Here is a 12,158-nt window from a genome sequence, read left to right as displayed (position 1 = left end):
CCTTAACAGTCTTCCAGAATTTAAGAAAGCCACAAAGATTGATCTCTTCCGGCAGGCCTACCCAGTAGAATTTTAAGATGCCTTTTTTTTAATGGTGTGCTGCTTTTAATAATGCACTGGTTTTAAACGTTTGAATTTGTTGTATGTATTTTATGGGGTTTTTATTTGTGTTGTACCCTGCCTCAATCCAGAGGGAGAGGCGGGTAACAAACAAATAAATAAATAAATATATTATTATTATTATTATTATTATTATTCCATTATAAATCCTGCCCAGCTCTTCAAGTGCAGTTATATTAGTTCAATGAGACGTCGCAGATCCGATTATGATTTTTCATTCTCTTCTCTCCCCTGCCCCTCCAGAAAGTGACAATTTTCACGAAGTTGGATTAAGTGACGATGGCACGTCATCCCAAGGCATCCTTAAAAGGGGATCTGGGAGCGAACCGGACCTCTTTGCTCTGCCAGGCGATGGGATGGATGAAGTGGACTTTGGGAAGGTAAGCCTGAGTCTCAGTCCTTAATGGGTCTGGTCCTGCAGATCTACTTAAGAAATACACCTCCGCAGCGTCAGTCGGCGTTTTTGCTGTTTGAGATCTTGAAACGTCCCCGGAATTTCCCCCCCAAATGTACCTGTCTGTTGCCTGCCCACCTGCCCCAGCAATTGTCAGCAATCACACTTCCTGGCTGCTCCTTCCAGCAACCTTTTCTTTTTCCCTCGCTGTATTATCATAGAATTGTAGAATCATAGAATAGTAGAGTTGGAAGGGGCCTACAAGGCCATCGAGTCCAACCCCCTGCTCAACGCAGGAATCCACCCTAAAGCATCCCTGACAGATGGTTGTCCAGCTGCCTCTTGAAGGCCTCTAGTGTGGGAGAGCCCATGACCTCCCTAGGTAACTGGTTCCATTGTCGTACTGCTCTAACAGTCAGGAAGTTTTTCCTGATGTACAGCTGGAATCTGGCTTCCTTTAACTTGAGCCCGTTATTCCGTGTCCTGCACTCTGGGAGGATCGAGAAGAGATCCTGGCCCTCCTCTGTGTGACAACCTTTCAAGTTCTTAAAGAGTGCTCTCATGTCTCCCCTCAATCTTCTCTTCTCCAGGCTAACAAGCCCAGTTCTTTCAGTCTCTCCTCATAGGGTTTTGTTTCGTCCACCCAGGATCAGATAGTGAGCCAGCTGATGAAATGGCACTACTTAGCCCATCTGACTGAATTTCCTCCACTACCATCACACCCAATTTGTTGCCCCAAACACCCCAGAAAAACAGGGAGCACAGCTGGCTCTACCAAGCCAGGGAGGGCGCTCAGGAGCAATCGGGTTAACCACCGAGGCCATTTCCCCATTCCTGGGCTGAGCGAGAATTTTGACAGGTCCACCAATGCAGCAGGGAATTTCTCTGGTGCCGTCGGAAATCCATCTCAATCCATTAGGCTCTGGGAGCAGACAGTCAATCAGGATTGTTGATTTCAGGCAGCCTTCCCCCACCTGGTGCTCTTCACATGTTTTGGACTACAATTCCCAGCATTCCTGACTATTGGCTGTGCTGGCTAGGGCTGATGGGAGTTGGAGTCCAAAACATCCGGAGTGCACCGGGTTGGGGACTGCCGATCCAGGGGTATGATTCTTGCTTCGGGCGTGAGAGGCACGAGCTTCAGTTCCTAGGCCAGGGTTGTGTGAATCAGCAAACCTTGAGCTCGCTGAAGTTCTCTGAACTCTATCTCAGAGCTTCTTCCGACTCGAATCCGTTCGAGATTGGGAGCTTCCGCCCCCCCCCTGCGTGTTTTCATGTGCTTTCCCCCCAATGCAGCGTCAGTCGTGTGCATCGTCGAAATATATGGATTTCAATTCTGCGCGTTCTTCTCATTGATCGAAGCTTATCTGTCCGCCGTTTTCAAAAGTGTGCGTTTTGTCACGCGCGTTTTCCAGATGTCCGCATGCTGGAAAATACATTGGGGTGGGTGGGGTGGGGGAGTCCATGAATCACATTGCAGGCTCCAAAATGTGCAGACTTCAACTACAGACTGCGTTCGAGGCTGTGTTTGGTCCGGATGGTGAGAACTGGATCAATCCTGATCAAAAGCGAACGGAAAGGAATTTCTCCTACATCTCTAGCGATGGAGCACCTGCTTTGGATGCAAAAGGTCCCAGTTCGATCTCCGGTGTCTCCAGGTAGAGCTGGGAAAGAACCGTATCCAGAGAGCCTCTGCCAGTCAGTGTAGACAATGCTGAGCTAGGTGGACCAAGGCTCTGTCTCGGGCAGCTTCCTATGTTCCTCTTCATACGCTCCATCAGCACCATTCTTACAACGCCCTTAAAGGATCCTAATAAGTCTAAAGCAGCCTTTCCCAACATGATGCCCCCCAGATGGTTTGTACTATAGCTCCCATCTTTGCTGTCCATGCAGGATAGGGCTGATGGTTGTTGAACTCCAAAACTTCTGGAGGACACCAGGTTGGGAAAGGCTGGTTTAAAGCATTCCCATCTTGGGAAATGTGCTAGGACAATTAAACACACACTCACACAAAGGCTTACCAAAAGGAGGGCCTTTTCTGCTGTGGCACCCCGGCTGTGGAATGAGCTCCCCAGAAAGGTTCACCTGGCACCTATGTTATACTCTTTCCGATGCCAGGTAAAAACCTTCTTACTTGCCCAACTATTTTCACATTTAGTCTTTTCACTTCCTGTTTTAAATCTGTATTTTAAACCTCTGCATTGCTGCTCGGTTTTATTCCGGCTGCGCTTTTATATTGTGGTTTGATATTGCATTTTAAATTTTATACTTCGGCTGTATTTGATGGTTTTTAATTTTTGTGAACTGCCTAGAGAGCTTCGGCTATTGGGCGGCGTAGAAATGCAGTAAATAAATCAATAACAGGAAGTACACAAATTGGCTTTATTAGCATTGAGCTGAAGTAGCTAACAAAGCCTTACTATGTGATTCATGAATGAGATCTTTGGAGGATAGTACTCCGATCCAGCAGGGAAATGACCCCATATTCCTATAAATGAAGAGGGGGTGGGTGGGTTTGACATTTAACAAGCAATTTGCAAAAGTGCGAAGCTGATTGGCTGAAGTCTGCACCTCACCTTAATATTCACTAAAGGGAACTGTTCCGGCACTGGAATAGTAGGCAAAGTCTCCCAAGGCAACGCAAGGGAATGTTCTCTTATCTCTCTGCTTCTCAACTTAAAAGCGTCTTGTTTTAACATGACACATGCTGGAGCAAAATGGCCAGCCCCTTAGGCAAGAGACAGCGCCCCAAGGAATGGAGTGCGTTGAAGACCTGATGCAATCAATGCCCCTGAGGCCCATCTTCTCTTGGCCCACAGGTAGATGGCTATCTAACTCTGTGGGCAGGCACAAGCAGCCTGGCCCGGGGCAAAGGTGTTGGGAGACGCATAGCGAGCACAGCAAAGATCAGTCCTGTTGCGTGAAAAAACCTAAGTGGAGCTTTAAATCTGTTGCTAGCAATTAAAAGTTTATTGGGGTGCGGTACAACATGGATGAGCGTGCAAGACGAATAATCTCAGGATGCTAAAAACTGACATCACCTTGTCAAGTGACACGGCTCGGACTGCTGACTTGCTAAGGAATAAATCCTCACTCCCTGTTAAATGTTTGCTGCTGCTGTTGTTGTCGTCGCTGCTGCTGCTATTTTTTAATTACTATTATTTTATTTATTACATTTATTATTATTTATTATATTTATATACCGCCCCATAGCCGAAGCTCTCTGGGAGGTTTACAAAGATTAAAAAGATTAGATTAAAAAGACTGAACATTAAAAATCAATATACAAAACTTAAAAACAAAAGCATAAAAACAGCTAATATTTAAAATAATTTTTAAACACTCAGCCAGGCCAAAGCTTGTTTTGGAATCAGTTGAAACTCAACATACGCTGTTAAATGCCCGGGAGAAAAGGAAAGTCTTAACCTGGCGCTGAAAAGATAACAATGTTGGTGCCAGGTGGGCCTCATTGGAGAGATCGTTCCATAATTGGGGGGGGGCACCACTGAAAAGGCCCTCTCCCTTGTTGAGCACCCTTTTCTAACCCCGGGGCTCTCCCGATGTGTTGGACTGCAACACCCATCATTCCCATCCAATATGGCCAATGCCAGCAATGCCATGCTTTAGCCCATGGTGAAAAGGCGCATTTTCAATTGAGAAAATGTGCATATTATATAAAAAAAAACCTGTGTGGGTGTGTTTTCGATAGGGGAAAAACGCACTTTTAAAAATGAATCCTTTTCGCAATCGAAAAGAAAAAATGCTCACTTTCAGAACGTAAACGAGGCAAAACGAGCTTCGAGGACGGTTTTGGGGAACCGGAACAAGTTCGAGCATTGCACGTTCACCCATCCCTAGTTTTAAATAAGCCAGACTGCAGGTACAAAGAGAGAAGATTAACCTGTGTGAAGTGGTCTGGACTATGTACTTTGAGAAGATCCGGTAATACATTGCAGGCTTCCCCTTCTAGTTGTGTTGGACTGCAACTCCCATAATCCCATGGCTGCTGGCTGGGGATTATGCGAACTGCAATCCAACATATTTGGCAGCCACCGGATTGGGAAAGGGTGTGTTACACGCTGAGCAATGCTGGTGCACGGTCTTGGGCCAGGTTCCATTGTTTATACCTACGGGCTTATTCTTCATTCTCCTTTTAAATTTTGTATATTTTTAAATATTTACTGTTTTTAACTTTTGTAAACCGCCCAGAGAGCTTTGGCTATGGGGCGGTATATAAATGTAATAAATAATTTTCTCAAAACGAGCATTCAACGCAGCAGGCAGCCATTGCTACACTCCCCACTCAAGCGAATCACGCTGTCTAACGTCGTTTCCTGCGATTGACATCAGCGTTTTAAGACCTCGCTGCTTTTCCGAGCCTCCGTACAAGTTGTGAACTTCCCCGTGCTGCAAAAGCAAGCTAGTGTTTGTGAATTGGGGGGGGGGGGTGTCTCACTCAACGCCGTTTCAGTCCTTTACGGACTTACAGGGGTTCCAGCTAGCAGAATAACAATTCGGGACGGGGAACTGGGAAAATGTTTTCCAGGCTCCTTCAGCCTCCTGCGCAACCCAGGGAGCGGCTAAGGAAAGGGTGAGGCATAGAGACGGAACAGTAATTTTCATCTATAAAGTTCTGGCTTTGGTTTCCGGGAAGAAAGAAAGAAAAAAGCCAGCCACTAATGCAATTCAGATTTATTTGTGTGTGTTTTTTTCTGCCACAAAAAGATCTCCTAATACTTGGCTCCGTTGCAACAATGCTCTACTCTGTCTCCTTCTCTGAGAAAGTCTTTTACATACATTGGTGTCATGTAGCACCAAAAAAAAAATCAAAAAGAAGTTGTTTATCACTTGTATGTTTCGAGCATAATCTTGAAACCAGGAGAGAGAGAGTGTCGAGAGTGAATTTTTAAGGTGTTTGCAAATCGCCTAATTTTTTATTTATGTATGTATGTATTTATTGCATTTCTATACCGCCTAATAGCCAGAGCTCTCTGGGCGGTTCACAAAAATCACAACCTAATTACGAAGTACAATCTAAAGTATAAAACTTAAACCGCAGTATATAACCACAATATAAAAGTACAGCCAGGATAAAACCGTGCAGCAATGCAGAGATTTAAAATACCATTATAAAATACAGATTTAAAACAGAAAAGTTAAAAGACTTAAGATGATAAAGTGTTGAAATACTGGGAAAATATATAAAAAAAGATCTTCACCTGGTGTTGAAAAGAGTATAATGTAGGTGCCAGGCGAACTTCTCTGGGGAGCTCATTCCACAGCCGGGGTGCCACAGCAGAGAAGGCCCCCCTCCTGGTAGCCACCTGCCTCACTTCTTTTCTCACTCCTGAAGATGATCTTAGGGTCTGGGCAGGTACATATGGGAGGAGATATTCCTTCAGATAACCTATTCTTATGTTACCTCTGCCAGTGGCTCTTAAATGCAGGGGGTTGGATTTGATGGCCTTATAGGCTCCTTCTAACTCTACTATTCTATGATTCTATGAGTGTGCCAAGATAACCAAATCTTCTGCAGTTGGGGCTGTGAAAGACTAAGCTAGTATGTCGGATGCATTTACCACTCTTTGCCCATCAGAGCTGAGGCGTCCCATTCTGCAAGTACAGGAGAAAGGTCACAGCCTAGCAGCAGAGCCCGTGCGTTGTATGCAGAAGGTTGCAGGTTCAATCCCCAGCACCTCCAGGCAGGGCTGAAAGACTCCTGTCTGAAATCCTGAAAGAGCAGCTGCCAGCCAGTGTTGTCACTACTGGGCTAGGCGGACCACTCTGGTAGCCTTTTTTTTTGGCTTCGGAGCAAGATAAAACTATTTCGAATCAAATAACATAAGCGGATAAATAAACCATCTTTTTCAACGAACGGAACCGCTGCCCCACATCCGAAATAAGTTGCGTTAACATAATCAGCCTCTTTTTGGATTGTGCTGTAATGCAAAGTTCCTGGATTCAAAAATAGCCCCATGCAGTGATATTAATGTAGAGCTTATGAGCAGCCCTGCCGTGTGATGCAGGGAGGTTTATTTATTTATTTATTTATTACATTTTTATACCGCCCAATAGCCGAAGCTCTCTGGGCGGTTCACAAAAATTAAAACCACAGGTTGCAGACTTGTGCTGCGTATGGTAGAAATGTTCAGTTTCTGCATAAGGGGATTTCTGCCAAACTAACATCTCTCCGCAAAGAAGTTACAGTTCTGGGAGGAGGATGTTGTCCGGGGGAGTTGAGAGAGGAGACTTCTTCTTTACGTAATCTTGTGAAGAATTGGCAAGGACGTTGTAAATCCCCTCTGGGATAGCTGTCCCCAGTGAGATCATTCTTCCTGACTGTCTCCGCTGCTTCGTCTTTCTAAATTGTGTTTAATTTGCCGGGGTGGGTGGGGGGTGGGGGGGTGAAGTTAACCGCGAAGAATGAGTCGCCAGATTGAGAATTAAAATAATACAAGACACAGAGGAGGGAGCGGAATTCTGATGTATGTAAGTAAGTAGCAGAAGGTGCATGATTTTTTTGGGTGAGAAATGGAGGCGCTGGAGGATTTGGGATTGGGGCAGGGGCGGGGACCTCTGCAGCTTCTTTGCAGGATCGTTGGAGCATCTTTTGAAAATAGATGCTTTTCTTTGCCTTTTGTATTTACTTTGCACATTCGGGTTGCATTGGGCTACTGACCGTATCTGAGTAGTTAAAGGGTTTCCTCTTTACACCCAGTGTGGTGTGGTAGTTAATACTAGAACCCAATGGGATCATCCCATGAAGCTGACAGGTCGGAGATTCAGGACAGATAAAAGGAAGGACTTCTTCACACGGCACGGTGTTAAGCTATGGAACTCACTGCCACAAGATGTGGTGAGGGCCACAAGTTTGGATGGCTTTAAAAGGGGGTTGGATAAATTCCTGGAGGAGAAGGCTATCAGTGGCTAGTAGCCCTGATGGTTATGTGTTACCTCCAGTATCCGAGGCAGTAAGCCTGTGTGCACTAGTTGCTGGGGAACATGGGTGAGAGAGTGCTGTTGCACCATGTCCTGCTTTGTTGGTCCCTGGTTGACAGCTGGTTGCCCACTGTGTGAACACAGTGCTAGCCTAGAATGACCCTCGGTCTGATCCAGGAGAGCTCTAGGAGATTTGGGTTCCAGTTCCCACTCAGTCATGGGTGACTTTGGTCCAGCCACTGACTCCTAACCTAATGTACCTCGCTGGGTGGTTGTGAGGATGAAATGGAGAGGAGGAGATGCACACATTCTGACTCTTTGGAGGAAAGGCAGGATATCAATGAAACAAGCAAATAGTCCTGCTCAGCAAATACTGTTTTAGCAGGAAGCCGTATTGCAGGTTGAAGAAGAGCTGAATGGCCGGCAACGCCAGCTCTTCCATGTAAGCGAGATAAAGGGTTCTTGAATGGCCTTCACCCCAATATTAGCAGCATCAGAGGCTGCTGCAGATCCTTCTTTACCCAAAAGCCTCAGCTGCTTTTAACTTAACATGGGGGAGATTCATGAACGCTTTCTCTGGGTCTTAGAGAAAGCAGCTGAAATTCATAATGAACCAGATTGTTGGAAATAGCTATGCTTCTGGCCAGATTCAGCCCTTGGGCTGCCAGTTGCCTACTCCCAAGGTTACAGTTTTGATCCCAGCAACAGAACTGATTCTGGTAGCACAATCTACTGATTTTGTTTGGGATCTGTATTCTTTCGGCTCACACACCAGTTGGATTCGCGTTACCAATTCCTCCTTTTCTTGCCATTATTGCGAGAGGTCACAACTGCGACAGCAAAAGGCAGGGCTTTTACTGCTGAGGCCCCTTGGCTCTGGAACGGCCTTCTTCTAGATGTGACGAAGGGTTCGTCTCTTTCTGTTTTCTGTAAGAGCTGCAAGCTTTCTACAAATTTCAGCAGGCATTTGATGGATTTAGTCGGGTTTGGGGGTGGGCATGTTTTTATAACTAACTTGATATTACCTTATTGTGGCATCTTGAAATATTGTATGCTGCTTTGAATGTTCGAAAAGCTGCCTATAAATATTTTCAATCAATGGAAGGTGTACTTGTTTTTCCCCTCTGCCGCAGCCTGAAGAAGAGCAATCGGGTGGAGACAGCACAAGTTCCAGTTCCTCAGCCGATGATACAATCTCCCTGGAGAGGAACTCGTCGCTTGGGAGCGACATCTCCTTCCCTCAGGCCCTTGGGCTCAGCAGGCCCGGGGATCCGTACAGCCTGGATGGCAGCTGCTTCAACACGGCAACAAGCGCGGAGGGCCAAGACGGCGAGACGGCCATCTCGGGAGAGCTGGAAGAGGAGCTGGATAGCATCACGGAAGTGCCTCCTCCTCCCTCCGCCCTGAGGAACGCCATCAGGCCGCTGTCGCCTTTCCGCCGCCATAGCTGGGGCCCAGGGAAGAACGGCAGCACCGAGGCTGAGATCAACCACCGGAGGTGAGTGGAAGGCGGTGGCAGCTCTAGGCCTCGGAGGTCCCGTGGGCAAAACACTCTTAATGGCCCCTCCCTAACTGAGACTATTCTGCCACCGCCATGGTCCCCAGCTGCACTTGCTCCAACTCCTCTTTCTCATCATTGCTACCACTTGTTTGCTTGATAGGCAGAGAGCCAAGGAGCAAGTAGGCAGTGGCGTTTACCGCTGCTTCTTCTTTGTGAGCCCACCCCTCTCTCAGGTGCCACCACCAATTCCTTTGCATGCCGCACATTGTCCACTCTGCTGGCGCTTGGAGGCCCATCGGTCGGGGGAGGTGGGTGATTTTGCTGTCGGACCAAAGGAAGTTCCCTTCCTCTGCCTTATGACATGATCCAGCAGCGTCCATTCTGTCAGGCTGTGGAGCAGAGGAACAGAAGGGAAGCAGGCTTTCCATTACCTCTGCTGAGACAACAGTTGCCTTTGGCTCTTCCTTAACTCAAAACACAAAAACAAATGGCCACTAGTATTGCATCCAGTTTATAATTTTTATAGTGTTTTTTTTTTAAAAAAAACACACCATATACACATATAAACAGATGTTTAAAATGTTAAATGTTTAGGTATAAAATGCCGGTTTCAGACACAAAGAAGAGAATGCTACAATACCACTTCTAAGCTGAGCCAGGACCAATTAGGAAGAGGCCAAACCTCAATGAGGGAACATGAATTAATAACCCACACTTGTATTCAACAGCCGGTAAAGCTGCATTCATGGCTTGCTTCCTCTCATCCTTTACATTGATATCAGGTTTCTTAATGCAGCTTGATTGGCTGTTGAATACAAGTGTTGGTTGTTAATCCATGTCCCCATGCGCATCACATGCGCATCACATTGCCTGCATGTTGGTTGGTTCTTCTTTGATGATCACCTAGCAGCAACCATTCCATCAGGCTGGGCCTTGAAACTCCCTAAAGACTAACACATTGTATTATGGGTTTTGTGGAGTAGAGCCCAATTCATTAGCTATATGGAGCATGATCCTCCATTGTCAGGTATGTAGTCACACAGGTGTAAAGTGTGTGTGTGCGCGCATGTGCAATTAAATGCAGTGGAATGCAAAAAATACAGTCTCTGCCAATTCAGTCAGAGCCTAAATATATGCAAGATGATGATGATTATAATGAAAAATCCCGCTTTTTCCCCAATACTGAGACTCAAGGTGGCTTTAAAAAATTCAAACATATACCATTTAAACATATAAATAGAAATATACAAACATAGCAAGGAGGAAGCCAGCCTAGCCTCCCCGGGAAGGGAGTTCCAGAGCCTTGGAGCAGCCACCGAAAAGGCCCTCTCCCACGTTCCCACCAGGCGTGCCTGTGATGATGGCGGGAACGAGAGAAAGGATCACACGCCATGCGTCTCCTAGTCCACAAATCACGTGCGATAACAACAGTGCATTAGCCATTATGGTGCCTTAAGACTCGGTTTTGTTGCAACAAACGTGACACAGCTTCTCATCTGGAAATTGTTATAAGAACTGCTCACCTAAGAATTGCCTGCCCGAGTTGACTTATTTTCTCACTATGCCTTTTCCTTTTGGGTCTTTTAGATTGTTAGCTGATGGGTGGGAGGGTGGGGGTGGATAAGAACTGCCCTGTCTTTTTATTGATCTGTAAGCCCCTCTGGGATTTCAGCAGGGTAAAAATGCTTTAAATAGATAATAAAAATAATTGAATAGTTACCCCTTTGCCACAGGAAAATCAAGTTTAAGCTTCTCTCTCTCTCCCCCCCCCCTTAAAATAAAACTGCTTGCGAAAGTTCGATTTTGGTGGGATTACATTGAGATTCTCGGTGGTGTGATCATAGCTGAGCAGGGTTTTTAAACCTCCGTTGATTCTTGATACGGTGCCACAAGAGTTGAAGTAATTCTCAAGACTCGCGTCACTGCATGTGATGACTCACCCTCGTCCACAGCGTAGGGAGTGGCTGACACAAGGTTGCTGGTGTGAAGCAGCTAACACCTCGACTTCGTGTGGGTTTCATGACTAGGGATGCTCCGCTGTTGGCGACGGGCTGGGGGGTGGGCAATTCCTCCTGCATCACAAGTATGGATTTAAAGTGACAGACACTCCCCGTCGGCCAAATCGAATGTTTTCATTGCACCACATACTTTATTTTATTTTAAACTAATTTGTACAGCAGGGATGGAGCACTTGTGGCCTTCAGAATGTTGTTTGAATACATCTCCAGTCAAACTCTGACCATTGCCCGTGATTGCTGGGGATGGTGGGACTTGTAGTCCAACATCATCTGGAGAGCCACAGGTTCCCCACCCCTCCAATATTTATTTCTTTAGTTATTACATTTATATCCCACATTTTCTCCTCCTTCAGGAACCCAAGATGGCACACATAGAAAAATAGAATCATAGACTAGTAGAGTTGGAAGGGGCCTATAAGGCCATTGAGTCCAACCCCCTGCTCAGTGCAGAAATCCACCTTAAAGAATCCCTGGCAGATGGCTGTCCAGCTGCCTCCTGAAGGCCTCTAGTGTGGGAGAGCCCACAACCTCCCTACTCGGTCATGGGTTCCATTGCTGTACTGCTCTAACAGTCAGGAAGTTTTTCCTGATGTCTAGCCGGAATCTGGCTTCTTGTAACTTGAGGCCATTATTCTGTGTCCTGCACTCTGGGATGATGGAGAAGAGATCCTGACCGTGTGACATAATCCTCCTCCTCTTCTCTTTATCCTCACAACAACAAAAGCTGGAATTGAAAACACATTATTTTTATTTTATTTATTTATTACATTTATATCCCGCCTTTTTTTCCTCCAAGGAACCCAAGGCAGCATACATAATCCTCCTCCTCTTCTCCATTTAATCCTCACAACAACAACCCTGTGAGGTAGGTTGGGCTGAGAGTCTGCGGCTGGCCCAAAGTCACCCAATGAGTTTCCATGGCCAGGGGAGAGGACTAGAACCTGGATCTCCCGACTCTCAGTCCAACACCACACTGGCTTCACTTCACCATGGCCGGTGGTGTAGCGAAGCCAGATCTTACAGGGTCGAAGTGCTGACACTTTTTGATAAGCAGGGGCAGCAACGTCATCTGTCCTCCCCCCCTTTAGACTTCCCTGTTCCCCTTGAGCTTCGTAGCAACCCTCAAAGTAGCTGGGGTGGAGTTGGGTTTTCCCAGCATCAATATATTCTTGTGAGCTATCCCTGT

The 12,158-nt window shown here is 46.3% G+C and overlaps 1 protein-coding gene across 2 annotated transcripts in view; it reads left to right on the top strand.

Annotated features, from left to right (window-relative positions):
* AKAP13 (A-kinase anchoring protein 13) overlaps positions 1-12,158 on the top strand; it is a 298,396-nt gene that overhangs the window by 214,294 nt on the left and 71,944 nt on the right. For both annotated transcript variants that reach the window (XM_063142172.1, XM_063142171.1), the window contains exons 11-12: positions 364-500; positions 8,587-8,951. In XM_063142172.1, coding sequence (XP_062998242.1) covers positions 364-500; positions 8,587-8,951 — 502 coding nt within the window. The remainder of the gene's footprint in view (positions 1-363; positions 501-8,586; positions 8,952-12,158) is intronic.

The sequence above is a fragment of the Elgaria multicarinata genome, chromosome 16 (assembly GCF_023053635.1).
Source record: "Elgaria multicarinata webbii isolate HBS135686 ecotype San Diego chromosome 16, rElgMul1.1.pri, whole genome shotgun sequence".
In the NCBI taxonomy this organism is placed as follows: Eukaryota; Metazoa; Chordata; class Lepidosauria; order Squamata; family Anguidae; genus Elgaria; species Elgaria multicarinata.
Note: the sequence above shows the minus strand (reverse complement) of the source record. Positions and strands in the feature narration are given on the sequence as shown.